The sequence below is a fragment of the Aquila chrysaetos genome, chromosome 2 (genome assembly GCF_900496995.4).
Source record: "Aquila chrysaetos chrysaetos chromosome 2, bAquChr1.4, whole genome shotgun sequence".
Classification (NCBI taxonomy): domain Eukaryota; kingdom Metazoa; phylum Chordata; class Aves; order Accipitriformes; family Accipitridae; genus Aquila; species Aquila chrysaetos.
The window spans coordinates 51,269,854-51,293,887 of record NC_044005.1 but is presented as its reverse complement, the minus strand read 5'-3'; the positions used below and the strand labels follow the sequence as shown (position 1 = coordinate 51,293,887).

The following is a 24,034-nucleotide window of genomic DNA, read 5'->3' as shown; positions in this document are numbered from 1 at the left end:
AGCGGCTCCCAGGCACAGGGAAAGCCCTGCTGAGGGCACAGCCTGTGCAAAGGCAGGTTTGGCACTGGGAGAGGATGGAGCGTTTCCAGAGCAGATGAAATCTTCCAAGACCTTGAGCTGCCAGTTCGAAGAAAGCCTACGCATTTTGCAAGTCTTTAGAGTCTTAGAACTCGGTCTAATTTAAGCAAATTTTTATGGGATTGGCACATCCTAAGCACTGGAGAGATCCTTCTGCTAAGTTTCATCCTCTGCAGCAAAGCATAAGGAAGAAAGAATTAGTCAATATGGTGTTTGGGAAAAAAATGTTTGCATGGGCAAAGCAGCACATTTTTTTTCCTGAAGCTGACTCTTCGGTGGCAAAGATGGTGGGGCTTTTCATAACTCTCTCAGCAGCGGCCACTCCACATGGAACGTTTCAGACTGAATGGCTAAAGTCTGGCAAAGTATCAAGCAACTGAAAGAGACTCTGAAACAGTGGAAAGTCATGGGCAAGTTTAACGACAGGCGCTTTGACATGCTTTGCCTTTAACTCCAAGTCCTGAGGGCATCAGGCATCCGGATGAACATGCGTAAGATATGAGAATCAGATGGAGAAACAGCATCTGGGAACTTTTCCCTCTTGTTGTCTTAACTAAGGATTGCAGAGAGATGGAAACCAGCTCCTGGGCTCTGGGGTTTGTGTGGGAATCGCTGCTTCCATGTAACATCAGCAGTTTCCAGCATAACAGCAATGCACAGCTGGACCTGGGGCAGCCCCTGACATGGGGTGTGCAACCTGTGGGGCTTAAGAGAGCCCTGTCTTTGCAAACGATCTGGTGGGCTTTGGCTTCTGACCTTTTGACTGTCACAGGAGCAAATCCACCATGTGTGTGTCCACAGAGCTCTGCAGTAGGATTTTCCATCTGGCATTCTATATATCCGCCAGTCTTCCGAGCTTATAGACGGGCACTGGAGCTGCTGAGCTGGCCACAAAAGGGAGTCATTTTTAGCCCCACATGTAGCTGGATTTAGTTTGCTCCCACAGGGAGGTCTCCTCTGATGGCCTGAACACGCAAAGAGAGGTCTAGGCTGAGGGCACCAAATGCTGCGTCCTGCTGCCACGATTGCCATAAATGGGGCTGACACATGGCTGAGGCCTCTGTGGGCAAGGACTTTTCTGTATTGCCATTTTTAAATACTCCTTGCCATTTTCACCCAGGTGCATGTAAACTGAAATGTGGACTTTTTCCCCCAAGAAGAGGGGAAGAGCTGCTGGCCAAGATCGAGCCCATCGCAGAGACCCTGCCCAGCTTGTAAGGCAGCAAGCTGTCACAAAGCACTCGAGTGCTCTTCCACATTCACGTTTCTCTCGGCCACTCGGTTCCTCTTATTTTAGCTTTGTTTAAACAATCTCCTTGGTAACTGGAGACAGAAGCAGAATTTTTTCATCCTCCTTCTAGGGTTGGTTTCCTGCCTATCTCAGCACTGGGAGGGATCCTTAGCAAATATGCGTTTGCTTTTGTGCTCCCACCACAGGCTTTAACCCCATGTATCACTGGGGATTTCGGGAGACCTGGTGTCTCTTTCAACGAGTTTTTATACACAGAGTTTCAGTTGAGAGGGCCGTATTTCACAGTTTAATTTATTTGGCAGTAAACAGACGGTGTGTCAGTCATGCAGTGAGATCGGTGGCTCTTGAAATTGCCCATGTGCTCCCAACATCCAGTGTGTCCAGCAGCAGGGAAACCCCACTGGAGCAGCCCTTGTCAGGATGCTCCAGCTGCCGGCGTGGCAAAACCCTTCAGCTGGGACGGGGAATGGCTCCTTGCTGCGGCAGCACCCTCCACCCGGGTACCACAGCCCTGCACATCTTCGAGCGCCTGCTTCTGCCGGGACACAGCAGCCTGAGGACATTAGCATCCTCTGGTCTTCTCAGGGCTGTTTCAGAAAGGTCCTTGCAAGGCGATGGGCATTAATCGCTGGCAGCAGCTAAAGACCTGGAGGTGTTTGAAAAGGCAGGGAAAAAATCCCGTCTCAGCTCTCAGCTGACATGCTTTTTTCCTTTGCTCTCTGGAGAGGCAACTCATTGGAAAGGAAGGGGGAAAGAAAAAAATAAAATGAAAACAACTCCCAAACTTTCTGAAGGCTTGGCTGTGTTTCCAGCCAGGGGAGGTAAAATCAGCTCCTGCGTTTACTTCCTCTTTCTGAAAACAAGTGGTGTCCAGAGACACAAATTTCAGAGGCAGACCAGCTTTCCCCATTGCTCTGCCGTGTTCGGAGCCAAGCCCTGGGGCCAAGTTTGTCCCCTCCCTGCAGTGTCTTGCTGGGCTCAGGGCAGAGAGGAACCCGCCGTTGGCACTCAACCCCAGCACACGCTCTTTCTTGGCCAGAGCCGTCCCCAAAAGATGGAAACAGCATTGTGAAAACACCGAGCAGCACCTTTAGTGCAGAACTTCGAGCGAACATTCTGGGGTCATTTGTTAACTTAATGCTCCAGACATTGTCACTGTTTAAGGCAGCATTGCCGCAGCAGCAGCCCCTCTCTGGGGGTGGCTGGGGAGTACTTTACGGGGCCTGTTCGGAGTTCGCTGGCCTTATCCCCGGGTAGCTCCGCATCGCCTCCCTTGCAGGGCTTGCCTTGTGGCACAGCGATGGCATTGCATGGCACTGGGGTGTAGCTCACGGCTTGGGATATGGTCTTCAGAAATGAGCATCCCTGATGCTTCAAGCTTGTATAATGACAGTATTTCATATGCTGGTACCCAAAGGCTTCGTGTCTTTTATACAGTTAGGTAACCCCCAATACTGGTCCAGCATGGGTGACTTTCCAAAGGGAGTCTGAACAGGAGTGAGCTCTGCAGCCAGTCATTTAAATTGCTAAAATGTGAGCATTGCACTTGAACCTCCCTTGACAGAAGATTACTTACAACTTCTTCTAATAAAAGTTCAGTGTGACACTTAGCGACAAGCTCATAAAAGATCAAAAGGTTTTTCCGGAGTCCATTAGCATCAGCAGGGCCCCCGCGGGGAGAGCAGGTAGGATGTTAGCTGTGTGCTGCGCCTGCAAATGCAGATCCCATCTGCACACATGCACACATCGCACGTTAAGGCAGATGTCATTTTGTTCAGCACTTTGACTGCAACGTGTGTGCATGCACACGTGTTTTGCTAAGTTGGCACAGAAGCTGTTGAGAGCAGCAGGGCACGCTGGTGTGAGCAGCACAGCACAAAATGGTTCGGTCACAGGTACTTTCCGAGTCTTGAAGTCAGTCGCTTGCATCATTAGGGAAAGGATGATAAACGTAGCAATGGTGAAGTGCTTATTTCTGCAACACCACCAGGAGGCCTTGATCCTGCATTTGGGTCACCACTCCAAGAGTTTTGGGGCAGTGCCTTGAGAAGAGGGGGCTGATTTTCAGGGCCAGCCAGCAAATAACAGGAGTCAGATGCGTCCCTGACTGAGCATGAAGTTAAAGTGAAACTGGATACTGCTCCTGAAAGGGAACCTGCACGTTCGATATTGATGTTTGCCCTTTGAATTTCTGCGGCATGCCCTCTGCTGTCACTGAACATCCCCTCATCCTCTCCTGCTTTTCCCATGTACAGCTGCTTTTCCAGCTGCAAAGCAACCTGTCAGCAGCCCTGGCACAGTGGCAGGGCACAATCAAGACGCCTTGGCCAGTGTCTTCCCAAACAACAAGGGAAATTCTCCCTTGCCCTGAAACCCCAGCAAGTGAGATTTGAAATGTACCTTCCCTGGGAGGGAAGCGCTGGTATGAGTGATACAAAATCTTGCCGCAGTGGCGGTTTTGGAGCAGCTGATGCACAACAGAATTATTTTGGACTTCCTTGAATCCCGATTTCTGATGCTGAAGCCATGCTATTAGACATGGACCTGTTATTTTGCATGGTCCCCACTGCTTTGTTTAGTCAGCTTTAACTTAGCAAAGTTTGCTAAATGATTAACAGGGCTGCAGAAATGTACCCTCTGCTGGCAGTTGCTTGTTGAAATTCATTTTGGGGAGTGCCAAAGCCATTTCAATAAGAGTGATGTCTCTGGTTTGAGGAGCATTGTCATGGCAACTATGCCAGGTGCACACAGGGAAGAGCAACTTGTATTTATTTGAAAGGCTAGAGCAATTATTGTCATATGGGAGGACCTGGCTGTAAAGAAAAGCCGCATGCGTATTTGGGTGCGTAGAGAAGCAAGAAGCACTTGTATGAGTTTCCAGTTGCTTTCTTTGGGGAAAACATGTATGAGGACAATGGGGGAGAGGGATGGGGGTTTGACCCAGAGTTCCTCTCCCACCCGAACTCCTTTGCGATTTTATTCCTCACCATGTTTGTTTTCCAGCGGGGATTTCAAATCCAGCCTTGACCCCTTCTCAGCTCAGCACACGCCTCTTCCCTGCCACACGCCACCCCCCATCACCCAGCTCCCTGTGAACCAGGGCAAATCTTGCCGATGGAGCACGATGAAACATTGGAGCCGAGTGTCTGTCCCCTTCGTTACCCACCCGCATTACCCACAGACCTGACTGACCAGCCAGGCACAAGGAGAAAATCCCAGGAAGGCAGAATGGGGGGAAATGCCAGGTTTTGACTCTGAACCCTGCAGGCTTAGAAATGGGATTTGCAGGGGTTTTGTACTGAGCAAGGATGTTGGGCTGGGCTGAGCCCTGGGCAGTCAACCCTTTGCTTGCAGCACGGGCTGAATTTTTAGGGACTAATGGCAGTTTTTAGCTGGCATGGGCAGGGTTGTGCAAAGCCAGGGGAGAAGTTATTTCTGCTCTGTCAGCTTTCCCAGATGCCTTAAGCAATTGCTGCTGGGGGTGTTTTTGATCAAATGCACATCAAATGTGTTTTCCCTCCTGGTCATTGTCACTTATATTGCACCGTTAGCGCATGTTGTCCTTGGTGATCCAGATACTGATCTAGAGGGAGTCTCTCCTGTTTGGTCCCCCAGTGATTCTGCCTCCAGCAGGCACTCTGGGGGCTATAAGGACTGTGGATGACCATTACTAGACATGCATGGCAGTGGGATTGGGGAAGAACAGCAAAGCACTGTTTTGACCTGGTGTTACTGCATCCAGAGCCACGGGAAGGGGGACGTCACACCTTCAGCTGTCGTGGGACAGTGAAACATTTAAGCATGACCACGGGCTCAGGCCCTGTTTTGGGGCAGATCAAGAGAGTGCCATGCATCTTTGCGTAGCTGGCCCCTTGCAAGATGTGGCATTGGCAGATGAATGAAGAATTGCATTAGCCAGAGTGCAAAATTCACAGTAAGATCAGAGCAAACCTCGAGGATTCCGCAGAAAAGCATTTCTGGTCTGACAAATCCTGCCCAATATGGTCTTCCCAAGAGGAGAGTCAAGCAGCATTCAGTCTAGCATGTGAAATCATCTTACCTGGCAATCGTTGCTCCTGAAAAGTGTTTTCTGAGGCACTGAGCATCAGCTGTGCCTCAGAAGCTATTCCAGCAGCAACAGCTCTCAGTCCTCCTGTCTCTGCAAACCACCTCTCACATCTTCTATCTCCACAAGGCCAGGGAAGAGCAGGCTGACTCCTTTTCCAGGATTTTCCTGGTAGTGATGCTCTGGAGCAGGCCAGTGTTATGTATTTGAGCTGTATGTTGCCATTTAAATTCAGTGCATCCTGAGGCCAGGGGAGCAGTTGGTTTATGCAGCCATGGAAATGACAACACAGCCCTGTGGTCTTACAAAGATTGATTCAGCAAGCCTTGGAGAAGGAGGTGGAGGGCAACCAAGAAAATAAGAGCAGCCAGATGAATTTTGGCTCCAGAGGTGGGGGGAGGATAGAGGGACCGGTTCCCCCTCCCTTTGTTTGCAGGGCCCAGGCTGGTGTGCTCAATCATGGGTTTGGTAGGCATTGGACGGTGCAGCCCCACGCAGACCTGGGCTGCTGGACCAGCAAAGCAAGCTGCCACATCAGATCAGCTCACATCCACACTTCCCAAAGCATGCGTCAGGCTTAGCTTCAGGCAGGTTTTCCTTTGCCCTCCATGTCACGTTTGCAGCATGATGCAGGCAAAATTTTCATTAAGTACAGACATTTCATGTCAGCAAGGCTTGGTTCAGCAAAGGACCCGCATGGGTGATTCATGGGACATCTTACAAAGACGGGATCCCATCAGCAGGGACAGAAACCCTAATGAACCCTCTCCTCTGTCAGAGGCCACTGTGTAACAGCTAAAATCACGTGAGACACAAGGTCGTTCACATAATCTGGCCCATTTCTGTGCATCTTCTGTCCCTCAGGAAGGTGTGTCCCTGCACTGGCTGAGCCGGCATCGCATTGACCTCTCGTGTGTCCCCTGCCAGACACGTCCCCTGTGGCTGGGACGAACACCTCCACCGCAGACCTGGGCGTCTTTCTGCACGTGAGGCTGTCGCCTCCTCACCATCACGTGCAATTTTGTTGTCAACTGGTGTAAGAAAAGCCTGATCTGCTCCTTTTCCTTCCAGCAGCAAGACAACTTCCCTCCTCAAGTAGCTGTCAGAAATTTGAGCAGTGAAGCTGCTAATTACATAAAAGCACTCACTGGTGCCCTGGTCGGAAGAGTTGTGTGCTGCAGGGAGCAGCTAGGTGTCTTTGCGTCTATAACAGCACAGTCAGGGCCTCGAGCCCCTGCAGCCTCCAGGGAGGCTCACCAAGCAGATAAGGACAGCCGAGGAGATGGAGAGCAAAGCGTGGTGAAGGCAGGGATGGGGAGAGAAAGAGCTGCCTTGGTCTTGGCGGTTGGCTCCAGCCCCCCGTGCTCTGGGGTCTGGTTCAGACTCCTCGCTGTGGCCACAGCCAGTTTGCACGGCCCTGGCCGCTGGTTCTGGTGGTGCCCAGCCCTGATGATAATTTGGGAGCTTTCTCCCCTCCGGCACCTGATCCCCTACAGCAGCCCGCTTGCCCCTCTGCACAGGCACTGCCCAGTGCCCAGCACTTACATGAGCTGCGCAGGGCAGGGAGTCTCCCGAGCCACATGCCCGTCTCTCGTGGCAAGCTTTAACTTCAGCTAATTAAGTGACTGGCTGACAAGCAGATGTATGAGAAATCAAAGTGACAGCTTTCTGCGGGAGTCTGAGAACATGTACTGGAAGGGGCAGCACCAATGGATGTGGCTTTGAAATGTCACTTCCAGAATGTGCATCCCTTGCGGCTATTCTCTCGCCGCGATCGCTGACCCCCTGGGTGGGGAGTGCTTGGCTGTTTTGGGGTCAGGGCTGGCAGCACCGGGCTGAGGCAACAGGACTCCACTCCCGACTGCCTACCCTGGATGTTGCAACTATGAATCTGCAGTTGAAAGTCCTCCAAGCTATTCATGTCGTTCTCCTGGGTGATCAGTGGAAGCTGGATGGGTGACAAGCTGCATAAGCGCATTGTTCCCTCTGTTCATTCAGGAATAAGTGTCTGTCTATCCAGGCAACAACAGCATGCCATGTTCTCATGGGCAAGCTAGTTACTGATGGCTATAGCAGTTGGTTGGTTGTGTGTTTAGAGATGATCATTTTCCTGGCCCACTGGAGACACCATTACTGGCTACGTGCAGTACTTCTTAGCTATTCCAGCCCCGGCTCATTGGTGATCTGGGCACAATGATGCTTTCTTAGTTGCGAGATCTCTGATCTAGGTGCACAGCAGTGTTGAGGTGGGCAAGATCTCTGGATTGGAAGGTTTCTGGATTAGAAGGTCTCTGGTCCAACCTCTTCTCAGAGGGCCAACATCAAAGCTAAAGCAAGTTGCTCAGGCAAGCTTTGAACATCTCCAAGGATGGAGGTAGCTGACCTCATTCTCTCACTCGGGAAAAAAAAGAAAAGAAAGCAGTTTTTAAAAGGCATGACTACAGTTCTGAAGGAGAGCTAAGAGATATGTTGTGCAGCAATGAAAACCACTTTTCGCCATGCTGAATCTGAGCAGCAGCTCTGCTCCTGGAGATCTGGCCCTATCAAGAAGCGCCCTGCAGGATGTCCCCTGTCCCTCACCATGTCCTGCCTGGATCTCTCTGGAGCTGATTGCTGATGCCCTGGAAACAGCAAGCTCCCTTGGTCCTTGCAGTTCTGGTCACTTGTCTGGGTCACGAGAGGGTTTTCTGCCTTTTCACATAACTAAGCAGTACAGTGTAGATTGGGAATGGCAGGATTTTTGCGAGTATATTGAGGATTTCCACTGATGCACCGTGACTGTGCAGATATTCAGGTTCAATATGAATGCAAAGGTCCAAGTAGGTTGTCACCAGTCATTCCTGGTGCCATCCGATCCCACAAGAGAGAAAAGGCTGGTGCAGGTAGGAGAGCCAGGAGTCCCAGCTCCTTACACCTCTGCCCAGGGCTGGGCCCATCTTCTCATGTGGCCTTGGTCAAAAAAATACTTGTAGACAAATATTCCCCTATTTGTCTCTGTTCTGCTCCTGTCACCCTGTGCTAGACTGCGCTAGCTCGTTACATATGTACCTGTCCCTGCACATGCATAAGATGATTGCTCACAGGGTGCCTTCCCCAGCTGGCATTTTTCTCTAAGCATTAGCTCTCTTCTTGCCCCGTCTTTGCCATTGTACAAAGCCAGTTTGCTTGCCCATTGACAGGGGACATTCGGCCCTGTCCTGCTAGTACCATGTCCCTGCCGGGGTCACTTGCAGGCAGGCGTCTGGCTGCTCTCTCTTGCCCATTCCAGAGATGTGCCCAGAACATGCAGGTGGGCTGGCACGCTTGTGCCAAGTACACATCACCTCCTAAGAGCAGCTGTTTGCTGTCCGTGACACTGAGCTGGTATTAGCAATCACATTGCTCTCCCTGGCACATAGGATACCACAAATGCCAAAAGCTTACTCAGGCTCAAAGGGAAATGGGAGAATTCTGCAGAGCATAGCTAAATACATAGAAACCTGATCTGGTTAGGAAACTCCTGAGACACAAATACCTGGGGCCTGGGAGAGTATCAGTTGGAAATACTGTCTATACGCCCGTCCTGCTCTAGTATCCTCCTACTCCAAGGTGCTCTTGGCAGTTGTCAGAAGAAGAGGCTGTGCTGGATGGCCATTGTGTCCGATCAGGTATAGCCGTTCTTCCCTTGGTGCACCATCCTTAGAGCATCACCAGCCAAGAGGACTTTTCCATGGGCTATTGTAACTAAGGTTTGTGTGGGAATGCTCTGTTAAAAGACTTTTACAGTTCAAATGAAATAGCATGGTTTGAAATGAAAACTAAATCCTGATGGAGAGCATTGGGCTTGGAGCAAGGGCAGAGATTTGTACGCCGTGGTCACAAACATACCATCCTTCTCTTGTTGCTGCTGGGTGTCAGCAAGAGGAGAAGAGCTGGAGCTGCAATTCTGCAAGACTTGTTTTATTCTTTGATTTCCCGTACATAGAAATGAAACTCATTCCCTCAGCAACTGCCTCGGGTACAGACTCAGGGAAGAGCAATTTCTGGCACAGAAATGCAGGCGGTTGGATGCACCATGGATACCATCAGCCGTCAGGCTAGAGCAGAGCTCTTTAGCTCAACACCAATGGAAAGAAAACCCCAGCAGCAGCAGTGGTTTCCTGCAAACTTGCCCCGTGGTGGCACTGGGGCTGCCTGCAGCAGGTAGGGAGGAAGGCAGGAGGTGTGCCAAGCCTGGTGGTTTAGGGCAACACAGAGCCCGGCCCCAGGCACCCAAAATGTGTTGGAGAGATGCTCCAGAAATTGCTCTTTCCTACCTGCAGTGTGACCGAGGGACAAGGCAGGAAAAAAATATATTCCAGCTTTTTCAAGGGCTGTGGTGTTGCACAGTCATGGGATCTTGAGTGTTTGGCTTAAATACTCAGCTCCTGGAAATGTTAGATTATGGCAGAAACGCCACTTTCATCCCCAAAGCAAAGCTGATTCTAGACCTTTGTGAGGATTTGAGGGACAGCTTGGAAGCACCATCTAGATGGACCCCAGATTCACACGAGGTGAAGAAAATGCGTAATGGTTTAGAGGCTGATTTAATCTAATGTTTTAATCTTCTGTTTTTTCCCTCTGCCTCGTGGATTTGGGACTCCTGGTTTCTGGCCCTGCAGTGAGTCAGCAGTGGGGGTTTCAGGTGCTATACAGTGTCCCTTTTGTTTTCTGTTTACACAAGCACTATCATGTCTTGTGCCGAAAGAGCCCCTGAGCCACAGGAGAGAGAGACTTGAAATGCAAATTTCAGCACGTACTTGCGCTGTCGGGACTCTGGATCTCGGCATACTTCATCCCGCTGTGTCCAGCTAGGGAAACCGAGGGGTGGACGTCTCAGCCGCCGCGCTCAGCGCTGCAGCCCACATCGCTCCGTGAGCCTTAGCAAGCTGTCCTGGCTCTGACAGGCGCTCCTGGTCTGCCTCATTCGCGCCATGTCTTGTAATGCAAGAACATCAGCCTCACGCAGCAAGATGTGCCTCTGAAAAAGAGGACTGCGGGCAGTGGGCTTGCAAAACTGGACACTGAATGCAGCAGGAGCACGGGACTAGGTGAGGCCACCTAGAACACGGGCTGCAATCCACAGCCTGCACAGGCAGCCCCACGCTAGCTCGATGCTGCTCACATCGTCACAGCCTGCGCTACCCGGCAAATCTCTGCCTGGGAGAGGAGCGAGAAGCAGAGACCATGTCAGAGGGTCCAGCAAGAGCAGGGTGTCATCAGTGCGTGTCCTGGATTACTGTAGAAAGCAGTCCTTCCTCTAGCGCAGGATAAATTGTGCAGTTGCCTGATCGTCCTCATTCTCCACTGATCAAACCTGCCACAAGGCCCCATGCACGCGGGACCCTGCGGAGGGGCTTTGCAGCAGGCAAAAGGCGGCGTGGTGGAGATCAGGCATGCTCTAAGAATAGCCTGTGTTATTTTCACGTACTTGCTGTTTCTCAAACAGATGTGATCTCAAACACCATTAGGAGGTAATCCTTTTCTCCAGGATTGCAGTCTCATTCCAGGGACAAATTTGCCTTAGCAATTCTTGCTGATTGGAGATTCATCCAGAGAGCGGGCTTGCCATTTGTTCCTCCCACCCTTTCTCCCAACAACCTTGTACAGCAGAAACAGCAGCAGTGCACGTCTGCCTGACACAGAGCACTTGCTCGCACCCTAGAAAGATCGCTGGGAAAACTGCATGATAGCAGCACCTGCTGGCAATGGCACTTTAAGCCCCGAGGCCGCATTATTGAAGGAATTCCTATTGGTGTTGGGTCTAAGCATTAGGAAGAGCTTTTTTAATTGGCACCCAGGTTTCTTTTTGTGAGAGAGAATTATTCTGTGGGGCTTTGAGGAATGCCACACGCGGCAAGCTGGAGCACACCCACAGGAAGTTTACGGCTTGATACCTCTGCTGCCCTCAGAATTGATGAAGACAGCTTTTTTAATTAACTTTCCTGAGAAAGGCTTTTTTTTTTTATACAGGGGGGCAGGGTGCAGTGTACATTTTAATGGGAGTTGTCAGGAAAATTATTGATTTTGTTAGTAATGCTTTTGAAATTGTGCCATTCCGTTAATTCTGTCAGGTCCTCTTTGATAGCTTGGCTGAGAGCATTTTTGCATCCTTCATTAGTTTTTTAATACACGATAATTTCCCCTAACTCATCAATGCAAAGCAAGATCAGCTGCATGCTTAGTAACCATTTTTCCTATGTACAAACCTATTGCAGCAATAATTATAAACAGAACAAATTATTACAGATATTCTTTATAAAATACAATTACACTGAGCCATACTGCGTTGTTACACTTTTCACAGCCATCACTTGCTCTTGAGTAAATGGTTTCATTAGAAGCATGAAGGGCAAACTTAATACACTTCTGACTCATAGCAAACAGCACAAGAAATCATCCTGGCTGTTCCTCCAAGTGCTTGGCGGTGTTTGCTCTGAATGAGAATAAAATGTCGACTCTGCTGCCAAATACTTGTCAGCTTAACAGAGGGGTTCTGGGTGGCAGTACAGACGTGCAAGGAGGGGAGAAAGCCAGAAATTATGGCAGCATGGCCTGAATTTGACTCCCCTAGAGCGTGGCTTTCTTCCATGTTTATGGGTTTGCAGTGCTAAGACCTGCCAGGAACAGCAGATCCTTCTTGATCATACATTGGAGCAGCCTCGGGGCTGCTCCAACTTGTGCTGGCTGCGTGTGGAAAGCGCAGAGCAGCCAGGGATGGGACAAGAAGTGTTTCTTCAAAGGACAGACAGGCTTGGGCAAGGGGAGAGCGACTGAGAAGCTTGTTTAAGCAAGAGCATTCACAGAAGGACAGTGCCGTCAAGCGTGGGGAAAAAGCAAACCCAGCCAGGAGACTGGCAGCAAGCAGGGGGCTGCAGACAGTCACTGCATTGCCTTTTTATTTCTTGTTGTTATTGCCTTCTTATTTCTTGACCTGGCAGCAATGCCACACGTCCATAACAGTGAGCAGGGCACTCTGGGCAGGAGCAGGGGCTGCTGGATTTCTGCCCCTCCCCATCTTGTCTTTGCAAGGGCTTTGCACTGTAGGAAAGACCACAGTAGTCCCACCCCACGATGCACTAGCCCCTTGTACCCCAGGGGTTTGGTCACCTTCTGGTGAGCAGCTTTCAGCTGGGTGTTTCTCAGCTACTTACATGAATCCCTGAAAAGAGCTGGGAAACTTCTTCTGTGCTAATTTTTTCCCCTGGTGAAGCAATTCGTTCACTCAATTTTCACTCTACTGGGTGCCTCAAGAAGCAAATCTCTCTGCTGGTGGCCACAGCCTCCTGCAAGGCTTTCGCCCTTTGTGGTGCGTGCTTTGTGGCTATGCTCTGAGCAGGGGCTGTGCCTTTGGACCTGCCCTGCTGATGCCGCAAGGGGTAAATTGGGCAACCCCAGCTGTCGTGGTTTAACCCCAGCCAGCAACTAAGCACCACGCAGCTGCTCATTCATTTCCCCCCCACCCAGTGGGATTGGGGAGAGAATCAGGAAAAAAAAAGTAAAACTCGTGGGTTGAGGTAAGAATGGTTTAATAGAACAGAAAAGAAGAAACTAATAATGATAATGATAACACTAATAAAATGACAATAGTAATAATAAAAGGATTGGAATATACAAGTGATGCACAACGTAATTGCTCCCCACGCGCCGACCGACACCCAGTTAGTCCCCAAGCGGCGATTCCCCCCAGCCCCACTGCCCCCAGTTTATATACTGGGCATGATGTCACATGGTATGGAGTACCCCTTTGGCCAGTTTGGGTCAGCTGTCCTGGCTGTGTCCCCTCACAACTTCTTGTGCCCCTCCAGCCTTCTTGCTGGCTGGGCATGAGAGGCTGAAAATCCTTGACTTTTAGTATAAACACTATTTAGCAACAACTGAAAACATCCATGTGCTGTCAACATTCTTCTCATCCTGAACTCAAAAACATAGCGCTATACCAGCTACTAGGAAGAAAATTAACTCTATCCCAGCTGAAACCAGGACACTGGGCCATCTGAGAAGAAAGACTTGCTGCAGAACTCTCAAACAGGAGAGAACCAAACCTTCAGAGCTTGGGGTAGGATGTGCTGGTTGCAAAGGAAAATAAAAATGTCAAATCTCACCACGAGTGAAGCTTTCCTTCACTCTGCCCTAACCAGAAAGACTGTCTTTCCCTTACGTTCCCTCCACAGAAAAAGTCCTAACTCCAGCATCCCTTTTGAACTTCTAAATTGGAGCCTCCAAAGCCCAAACTGAGCAGCTGATCATGATGTTGAGCACGGATCTGCTGTGCCTGGCGAGACAGAGCCTCCTCCATGCACAGGGGCTGGTTTAAGCAGTGCATTGTGCTTTCAGGGGCTTGGTCTGTGCTGGTTCCCAGTGCTCGTGTCGCCGGGAGCCTACGCGGTGTGTGCAAGCTGTCAGGGGGCTGTTCTGTACCCTGGGCTTTTGGAAAGGGAAGGGATGTGTCTCGCTGCCCCCAGGCCAAGGCAGCTCTGGAGGAGGCTGATCCAGGCTGTCATGTCCAGCCGTGGCCTCTGGCCATGCCGGGGAGGATGGTACCCCGTGAGTTGCCGGTGCTCTGACCCTGTGGTCCGTGCTCATCCTGAGGCAAGCTCGGCCCATCGGCTCCTGCCCTTTGCTTTCAGCTGTGCTGCCCCTCCAGCCTGTGCTACCAAACCCACCGTTTTCTGTCCGCAGCCCCCTTTTCCTGCCATTTCCAGCCTCCTCTTCCTCTCCCTGTCTCCCCTCCTCCCTTTTCCCCCCTTACTCTTGAATCTCTATTTCTTCTTCTCTGTTCCAGCAAAACGATATCAATCAAGGTGATAGATGATGAGGAGTATGAGAAAAACAAGACCTTCTACCTAGAGATCGGGGAGCCCCGGCTTGTGGAGATGAGTGAGAAGAAAGGTGGGGGACGTGCTCCGGGGCTGAGCCCAGCCTGTGTGTCCCTGTCTGGCTCACTCATGCCTGGCGCCTGCAACACCAAGCTCACATCCCCAACGCCTATGGAAAAGGGCAGGAGCGAGGACACTTCCCACCCCTCCCGAACTCAGCCTTTCCCCAGCCCGCCAAGGTCCCACGCCAGCCGGGTGGTGGGGATGCTCCTGCCCTTCCCCATACGCCCCAGGAGGGATGTGCAGCCGCTTCCCCCCACCCAGCCATCTCCGGCACCTCGGCACCTGGGCGGACGCGAACTGCATGCGTGTGTGATGCCAATCATGTGTTTGCCTTTGTCTTGTGTTCCCACAGGAAATTCATTACCCTTAGAGTACTTGACCGTGAGGAGTATGAGAAAGAGTGCAGTTTCTTCCTTGTGCTTGGGGACCCGGTGTGGCTACGACGAGGAGTGAAAGGTGTGAGAGTAAAACCAGACCAGCTCTTGAGACGCTGCCGTCCGCTTTCTCTGTGTCTCCCTACTCTCACACTCCTTTCTCCTCGCACTTTGGCTCCCGGCCGTTTTGCCCTCCCTCCTTCGAAGCTTGGCCACTGCCCCTTTTTGCTCTGTTTTCTTTCCTCTTTCATTTCGGGAGGACTCTGCCTCACTCACGAGGGCCCCCTGGGAGCAAGGCACGCTCCCAGGAGGGCTCTGGAGCACCCACGCAGGGGACGATGAGCATCGCCAGCCCCCAGAGACATTTTGGGAGCGCTGCCCTGCTGCGTCGCAGCTAGACCTTCATTTAATTGGGTAGAAAATTCAGTCTCGAGAAGAAAAAAGGCAACGCTGCATCATTTCTATCGGAAGATAAAATAGCCTTCGCTTCAAATAAAATGCATGGCCAGAGCAGTAATTTTAGCCTTTTTATACTGGCACTAGTCTCTGAAAATAGCTGAGAATCACGGCACCAGCAGGTAATACTGTAAGATGCAATCAGTCTAGGAGAAATCAGGTTATGCTCAAATAAAGTTTCATGGCTCTGCAGTGGATAATAGCTTCTCATAGGAATAATAAAAACAATTTCCTCTTTCATCACATTTCTAAACCAACTGCAAACCTTCCCAAAAAGACAGAGTTCACTTATTTTTCCATGCATCTGTTTCTGCTAGGAAATTAAGTGAAAATTAATGGCAACAGCTAATTCTGCGCAGTATTGGTGGCTGAGCAAGAAGCAGTTTTAGAGTTACTTAAGATAATTAGTTGCCCTACAAGAGACCCTTATTAAACCCTTTGTAAAAAGTTGGCAGCAGCATTTGGTCTGTCTGCCTTGGAGCTGCTTTCTAATTTCTGGGACATAAGCTCTCCCTTCAGCAGGCATGGGGTTGTAATACATTATTTGTTCAGGACAGAGAGGGCCCCCAGCGGTCCCCATGCTGAGTGGGGACGTGCTGCTGCATTTCAGGCTAAAGACGCATCCGGCAGCAATGCCACGTTCCCCTTCAGCGCTGGTGCCGTCTAGGTCGGCTGCATCGTCCCCTGCCTCAGGTTTCCTGCTGGTTTATGTGACTAGCTAGCAGAAGCAAGGCTAAAAAAATCAGACACGCTGGCATGGCCCAGGCTCTGCAGGTGGGGTTTGTATCATTAAATGGTGCCAGTGGCATCTATGGAGCATAGCCAGTGTTGCCAAGGATAAAGAGACACATGGACGACTCAACTCAGCGGCTCCGGATTTGCCCAGCTTCACAGGGACCAGCGTGGGCTCAGCCTTGTGAGTCTGGCAAGAGCAAACACGCTTTCCAGGCCCCAGGTTTGAGAATCGTGGTACCAGCTCATGAGATCCCAGCCGAAATTTTTAATTAAAAATAGAAGGAAAAGGAAAGAAAGTTCGTCATCCTCCTGGTCACAAAGATAACTGAGGAAACCCGGGGGAAGCTCAGCTTTGCAAACTCACTAGCTGGAAGGCAAGTCAAGATTTTAAAGGATGCTAGTTGCTGCTTTGGCCATGCAATGATTTTTTTTTAACTCATTTTTTGTACTTGGTTTTGTATGAAAGGCAGCAAGGCAGGGCGAGCTGTGTGCTCGGCACCCTGGAGACAAGAGCATCTCTGAAATGTCTGTCACCCTTAGACCATGTAACCATGGTGAGGTCCACACCTCAGAGGCCAGAGACCCACCAGTGCCCTAATGGAGAGGCTTTTTCTTCTGTTTTGGAGACCTAAAAAGTTGAGCAACAAGATCCTTGAGCCAAGCCTTGCCACAGACTTTTCTTCTCTCGTTATATATGCCAGAAGCACAGCTGCCTGCTTGGAGCTATTGCTCCCCATTAGGCAGCTGGAGGAGGTCAAAGCCAGTAGCCGCTGCACATGGGACATCTTGTGTCCTCCCCCGGGGCAGAACCGCCTCTGAGACCAATGGAAGATCTTGCACATACAATTCAAAGGGGAAAAATGAATTTTTGGAGTGTGCCTTTTAATCACATATCCACCCCATGTTTGCAATAGTTTTTATTTTAAATCCACAATCCCATGAAACATTTCTGTTCCTTTATTTTTAGTGCCTTTCTCTCAACACTAATGGTATCCTGCAGCTTTACAGATCTGAAATCTCTGCCCTGGGATCTGGAGTCTTTCTGTGGATATCCCTTTTGATTTCATTATTCATTTACTTTTCTTCTTCTGTGTTTGTCTCTGTCTGTCTCCTTCACAGCCCTGTTGTTGAATGAGCTTGGTAAGCGCGCATTTGTTTTTCTTTTCCATTTTTCCAGTTTGTCTGCGTATTTTCGGAGACAATTGATTTTGCTTGACATTTTTCTTTGTTCACAACATTCTCTTTTAGGGTGGTCAGCACTATTTAAGTAAGCTCAGGTATCTAATGCCACATCTTTCCTTGGAGTAAAGCCCCAAAGTCACTAAAGTTAATGAGCGGTAACCTGCTGTGGCAAGGAGCATTTTTCGGGACCGGCATCGTTACAGCCATAGTAAACCCGCCGACACCCCGAGCTACAAACCTGCGCCGTGCAAATTAACCCATAGCCTTTTACATTGGCATGGCAGAAACAGGATTGCCTGGTGACTCAGGGATGCTTGTGGCTGGACAGGAAAGTTGGCCAATCCTTTCTGAAGAGACGATGCAAACTTTGCCTCCAGTCTTGGGGAGATTTAGAGCCCACCCAGCCTCTGAATTTCTTTGCTGGCCATCCCCAGGATAGGGCGGCCAGGGAGGGAAGCAAAGCTGCCCTCAGTCCCTGCAACACCCCCAGACCCAGGGCAGGCTCGCGCTGGTTTTGCCCACTCCGTGGCATATATTGGGTATTTGGGGGTGGCAGCTTACAGGTGTAGGTTGAAAAGCCTGTGTTCAGGTCTCCCCACACTACCCCTGGGGTGCATGTCGGGGAGCAGCCCCCCGTGTCCGCAGTCCCTGGCCGTGGGGCAGGGAAGGACCACTACGTCCCTGTGGGCTGCAGGGTGTCCGTGTTGCTGTGCCGATGCTAATCCTCTCTCTCTCTCTCTCTCTCTCTCTCTCTCTCATATTTTTGGTTTCATCTAGGTGGCTTCACCATCACAGGTATGGATTTCTGCTCTCCCCGCCCCCCCCCTTCCCTCCTTTTAATGGCCATACGCTCACCCCGCTCTTTCCTCTTGGTTTCCTCTTTGCTTTTGTTCTGTCCTGGAGGGAAACTCTGGAAGGGTAAGAAGGCACCGTGCCGCGGCCCCACGTCCCCAGCCAGTCACACTAACGCCGTGTCCTCTCACAGAGTGCTCTGCCTGCCGCACGCACCTAACCCCCACCTCGGGGAGGGTCAGCCGTCACCCCTGAAGCAACAGGCAGCCCCCCCCCCCCCTCCATCTCTTGGAGCAGGGGGCTTTCTCCACTTGGTCCAGCCATCCCCTCCCCGCACAGGAGGTGTGCACGGGGCTCTGCGCGGTGCGGGGAGCTTGTCCTCGCTTCCCAGGCTGCGGGCAGGGTGCCCGAGCACTGCGGGGGGTGTGGGACCCCACGGCTGCTTCGGGCACGCAGCCCGTGCCCTTCCCTGGCAGCGAGGTTTGCTCGTCCTTCATCCGTCACTAGGCTGAGCACTGCAGGGGGAGAAGGTCCCGGGTCCCGCACGTTGCAGCGCAGCCCCTCGGGAGCCCTGGAAGCAATAATTCAGACTAAAGAGGCTCCGGCCGTGAGGCCGGTCCCTTGGGCCAGCAGGAGGAGAAGGGCTTTCCCGCGGCGTGGTGCCACCCGTGCAGACGAGGGGCAGCCGGCAAGGGAGCAACGCTAACCACGTGTGAAGTAGGAGTAGAGCTTACTAACCGCACAGCGGCGGTTTGCACGGGGCGTACGGTCCCTCCTGCTGATCTCCTCCTGATCGCTTTGATAGGCAAACCTGTCTTCAGGAAGGTCCAGGCTAGAGATCATCCTCTTCCTTGCACCGTGGTCACCGTCCGAGGTACCGGCAGCGTGACGCACGAGGGCCGTGGCGGTCTAACACGGACTGACCGGGGTGTTTGCCTACTGACAGTTTAACTCACGTCTCCGGTGAATCCAGCCCTTTTTAGCGCTGATGCCGCGCTCCTCCCTGGGCTGGACTGGAAGGGAGCTCAGTGGGGGTCTGCAGTGACAAAAGCCACGCTGCCAGGGGTCCCCGTGCCCCAAAGGCTGCATGGATGCCAGTGGCGGTGCAGACCGGCTCCATTGCTCTGCAGCCCCTCCACTGCCTCCTCTCACAGGGTTTGGGGCCCGGCTGTGCCCTGTGGGTGGCTCCTCGCACCTGTATGGCCCAGCACTATTTCCTCCAGCCCCACCATCACAGCAGGAGTTTCATGCTGTCCGGCTGCCGGCCCCTTCCCCAGGGTAAAGGCCTGCTCAGAAGGAGGCAGAGCCAAGATTTCATACCCATCTCAGCCCTGGGGCTGCTGGCAGCTCTCTTTGGTTGTAACAGGCTGATAGAAATGTCCTGACCATGCACCAGTGCAGACCTGGAGACCTGGGAAACAGTGCAGCCCTAGGGATGATCTGTCCCCTCCCAGCATCCCTGTAGGAGAGGCAGCAGGTACCAGGCGATAAGCTGTGTCCCAGCCCCGAACATGAACTGGACTCCTTTTGAGGGTGGACGAGTTGCAGACCTCTTGCAAGCATTTCCCAGCAAAACTACTTTGTCTATTGCTCCATGACCTCCTCCTTCTCAGCTGCTCTGTCGCTCACGCTCCCACCCAGAGGCTTCCTGACCTCCCCCTCTGATGGGAAGCCAGCTCCAGAGAATGACCGGCCGGGCCTGGCTCACCGATGGGCTCTTTGCTTTGCAGAGGAGGATGAAGAAAAGCAGCCACTGACCAGCAAGGAGGAGGAAGAGCGTCGAATCGCCGAGTTGGGGCGCCCGGTCCTGGGGGAGCACACCAAGCTCGAAGTCATCATTGAGGAATCCTACGAGTTCAAGGTACTGTCCACGTCCCCTGTCCTTGTTTTTCTTCCCCGCCAGCTGGGGACCCTCCTTTTGCGTTTGCACGGCATTGGCAAGCACACGTTGATGGTATTGCAGCAAAGTGAGGCAGCTCCTGGCATCACAAGGTCTCAGAGCAGGACCGAGGGACGCTTTGAAAGGTAGCTGAGCCAAGGCATGATGAAAGGGTGAGGGTCACCCCAGTGAGATGGCTGTGGGTTAAAACGCACTCTGCATCCTCATTAGCCTGGCCATTAGACCTCAGCCATGGTCCTTGGGGGATGATCCCAGACTTCCTGTCCCATTCACAGACTGTTTGTGGTTATTATTATACAAGCACATCAGTCTGGTGAGCCTAAGAGTTGGCAGGGCTCCAAAATGCTGCAGGTTGCTTTAAAATATAACCTTGTCCTCACAGTGGTGTGCTACACCCAGCTCCTACTTACAGGTGGTCTTGAGTGAGCCCCGAGCCTGGGACTCCCAGCGCAAAGGGCTGATACCCTAAACGCAAGTAACGGCTGTGAAGCTAAGCTGCCGTGAATGCATGTGCCAGACCAAGAGCTGAAAACTGGCCATTGCATTATCTTTTCCATTTTTCTGCAGTATAAAAAATAACAGACCGCCCTTACTGTGTCGCAGCGGTGGCTGCCTCCCTCCCTTGGTTTCACTGCCCACCGTCAGCGTGTGCCCGAGGCATCCCAGCGGGAGGGCAGCCCTCAGGCTGCCTGCCCAGGAACATTGCCTATCCACTGCTGCCACAGCACCTTCCCTGCTGGCACTGAGCTCCAGCTCCTGAGCGGCACAGGGTGGTGGAGCCCAGCTCCACAAATGGGCCTTGATCAAGTCCCAGACAGTGCTTTGAAGCAGTCCGGTAAACATTCCTCCCAAGGCGTTGGGAACAACAGGAGCTGTGGCACCTCAGCACTATTTGCTGTTAAACCTCCACTGAGATGGTTCAAACTCCCATCATGAACAGGTTTCAAAAGGTCTTTCTGAGCAGCAGCAAGGGGAATTGCAAGTACTTAACATTTGCTTTCACTGCTGGGGCTCTTGACCTGAGCTTAAAATCTGCTAAGCTTTTTCCATAAGTGCATGGCTGTAAGCGCTAGTGCCAGTGGGTTTTAGCCCAGCACCTCCAGCCCGATAGCCCCTAATTCTCTCCTCTGCATCTCCATCCACAGAACACGGTGGACAAGCTCATTAAGAAGACAAACCTGGCCCTGGTGGTTGGCACAAACAGCTGGAGGGAGCAGTTTATTGAGGCTATTACTGTCAGCGCAGGTGAGTTTGGACCACAGCTCCAGTTGAATTACCATCAGCCTCGCTCGTGTCTTGGCTTGGCTGTATCAGTAATACAGACCGTAGTGGAGCAGCAGGAGGCAAAACGAGTGGCAGAGTTATTTACAGCGCCTGCATAAATAAGACAGCTGATTAAACCCTTTCGTGAGAGCACCTTGTCTGATGTGTAGGAAACCTCCTGCATTAAGTGTGTCTCTAGCACCCGGCAGAGAAACACCCTGGCTGTTACCAGATGGCAGAGGGGAAAAGTCATTTCAGTGAGAGAGATTTGGGAGGTGAACAGTTTGTAAATTCAGAGTGGCATAAATGATGCTAGAGCGAAGCAGCAGTGCTCCCCATCCCCGGTGCTCCCCGTACTGCTGCGGTGAGGACAATGCGGTAGCAAGGGTGCCAAGCCCTGAAGACAGTCACTGAGCCACCCTCTCTGTGGGCCAAAATTTGTCCCTGACCCCCTGCTTTCAGGAGCTCCTGCTGCTCCAGCCAGCTGTGGCTGGAGGTAATGGCTCAGCAGCCCAAGAGCTGTAGCAGCACATGATATCTGTGGTCATATCAGATCATATCTGATCATATCCTTCTTCTCTTGGAGAATTGCCTTTCCCTCAGAAATGCCCTGTTCTACTGTTTTCACAGGCACCAGTGCCACGTTTACCAGTATGCCCAGTCTAGGATACATCAGCATTGCCACATCTGTGGAAGGTTAAAGAAAGGTGGTCTCCTCCAGATGCGGTTCTAACAGCTGGAGACACTATAACTCACTGGCTGGATGTTACCACCTCACAGCCCAGCAGCTTGGGCTGTGTGTGTGCAGGCATTAGGGCAAAATCAACCAGCTTAAATTAAATCACTGGGGAAGGCAATTGGAGCTCATCTGGCTAATTGTGCATTGAAATGCATGGGGGAACATTCACACTTCCTACCTCGAGCTCTGCTGTACAGGGTAATCTCTGCCCAGCACAAAGTAATTAAAAGTGATTGCTGTACCATTTACTCTCTGCCTCTGAAAATGAGGATAGGACATTGTGCAGCAGCTATCTCCTCAAATTGTGATCCCTCCTCTTGTAGCATAGTTATTCTTAGAGCCTCCAGCCAAGAGCCTTCCATTATTTTGGATACAGCATGAACATATCATGCAAGACAATCCTTGCTGCAGGTTTTGTAGCTAATACGACTAAACTAATCTATGCCAGAATCGATTATTAAATTGCATCCCATATTAAAGCAAAGATAATCACTGGTACTTGGATCCCATCTCTGTGACACAGGTAAAGACTGCAGTTATGTGAAAGCCCCATTGCCACCGTGTCTTGAATATACAGCCACCATCAGTGCTAACAGGATGATTAACAAACATTTAATAAATGTGGCATATTTTGGTGGACATGAGCTGTCCCTTGCAGATGGGGAAGAGCAGTTTGTCTCTGAGCTCTGGACCTACTTTTTTGCCAGGATTTAGCTCCTCAAGCTTTGTGCCAGGCAAGTTAAAATGCCTCAAACACTGGAGTTTGGGTTTGAGTTTTCCCCTGCAGCCCACCATGGAGCGCAGGTGAAAGTCACACACTGCCACTTCAAAATGTAACATCCCAGCTGAGAAAAGACACACTAAAAGCCCATTTCCCACGCAGTGAGCAACCGGCAGCAGTGTTGGCAGGGATGCTGAGCGATGGAGCAGCAGGAGGTCAGGTCTGTGGAAGGGCAGTTGCAGGTGCAGGCAAGACTGTGCCACGCTGTGCCGTGCTGTCCGCAGGGCTGAGCTGGAGCCTCTCACCCATAGCTGCCTTTGGGGTGCACCTAACAGCCCATAAAGTTTCTTCCACAGCAAAAACATCCTGGGGTTTGTGAGCCTGTTCCTGAATGCACCCCGGGGTCACCATCTGACCTCACTCTGCATTTCAAGTCACCTTCACAGGATCTGGTCAGCTCTTCAAAAGAGAGACGTTATTGCTGCTTAATAAAATGATAGACAGATCTGGATGAGTGTTATGACAGTGGCACTCATGTTCACTTTTCAGTCTGTTTTATCATCTCCATAAAGGTTTAGATCCATGACAGTACTGCTGCCATGCAGCTTGGGAGAGAAAATACCTGCTGCAAAGTTACAGTGTGAGCACAGCACAGTGTATCCTGCCAGTACCAGCCTTTGTGCAACGAGCAAAACAATGAGGCTAGCATAGGCTTCCCAGTTTAAAAAACTGTTCTTTATCTTCACAACAATGCACAGGAATAGGGTACTTTTATCTGCCAAAATAATAACACCATGCCACGGATTAGCTACTGTTTCTGCCATAGTGAGTTTGAAGCTTTAAAGCCAAGCAACACAGAATTTTCCATCAAGTTCTTGTAGAGACATGAAGTTTCCCACTGCCTCTATCTTATGTTTGGTCTTGATCTGCAAAGGTGCTTTGAAGACAAACGATGTGTGCAAAGTTGCACCCCAACAGGGTGCGAAGTAGGACTTTTCCCTGGTCCGTCCTGGCTTTATTTAGCCAAATATTGAAAACCTCCAAAGACGATGTCCATCAGCCAGGGTATGTGTCCCAGGGCTGCACCACCCTCCTGAAGGAGATGTTTCTCCTGATGTTACCACCCAAGTTGCAGTCTGTGGCCGTTGCCCCTTGTATCACTTAGTGCAGAGGCGAGTTTCACTCCATCCTCTCTGTACATGCCCTCCAAGTCACTGTAGGCTGTTGCTTGGTCCCCTCCAACCTCCTCTCCTCCTGATTCACCAAGCCATCTCCTTCCACCTCTCCCCATAGGCAACATCCTCCAGGCTCCAATCCTCTTGGTGGCCCCACTGAATCCCCTCCAGCTTCACCCCCGTCCTCACGTGGGATGCCGTACCCCCTCTGTACAGACAGATACCCACATTAGAAGTCCCCTCCTGCCGTGCTCTCACTGGCTCCGTCACTGCCCTCTCCCCTGCAGCCGCGTCTCTGCTGAGAGCCCCACAGATGCCAGCAGAGTGCAAGGACTACCTGTACCGGAGCTGGGCCAAACCAAGAGCAGGTTGGCTCCCCTAACAGGTTACCACGTCTCTTG

General features: G+C 51.3%; 1 protein-coding gene across 9 annotated transcripts in view; it reads left to right on the top strand.

Moving 5' to 3' along the window:
* SLC8A1 (solute carrier family 8 member A1) overlaps positions 1-24,034 on the top strand; it is a 144,772-nt gene that overhangs the window by 109,503 nt on the left and 11,235 nt on the right. For 6 of the 9 annotated variants that reach the window (XM_030041892.2, XM_030041901.2, XM_030041917.2 and 3 more), the window contains 6 exons: positions 14,200-14,306; positions 16,981-17,001; positions 17,821-17,838; positions 17,947-17,961; positions 19,566-19,696; positions 20,881-20,980. In XM_030041892.2, the coding sequence (XP_029897752.1) occupies positions 14,200-14,306; positions 16,981-17,001; positions 17,821-17,838; positions 17,947-17,961; positions 19,566-19,696; positions 20,881-20,980 (392 nt within the window). Of the gene's footprint in view, positions 1-14,199; positions 14,307-14,648; positions 14,753-16,980; positions 17,002-17,820; positions 17,839-17,946; positions 17,962-18,640; positions 18,710-19,565; positions 19,697-20,880; positions 20,981-24,034 lie in introns of all 9 variants that reach the window. The other 3 variants (XM_030041947.2, XM_041118213.1, XM_030041927.2) reach the window with 3 other exon arrangements.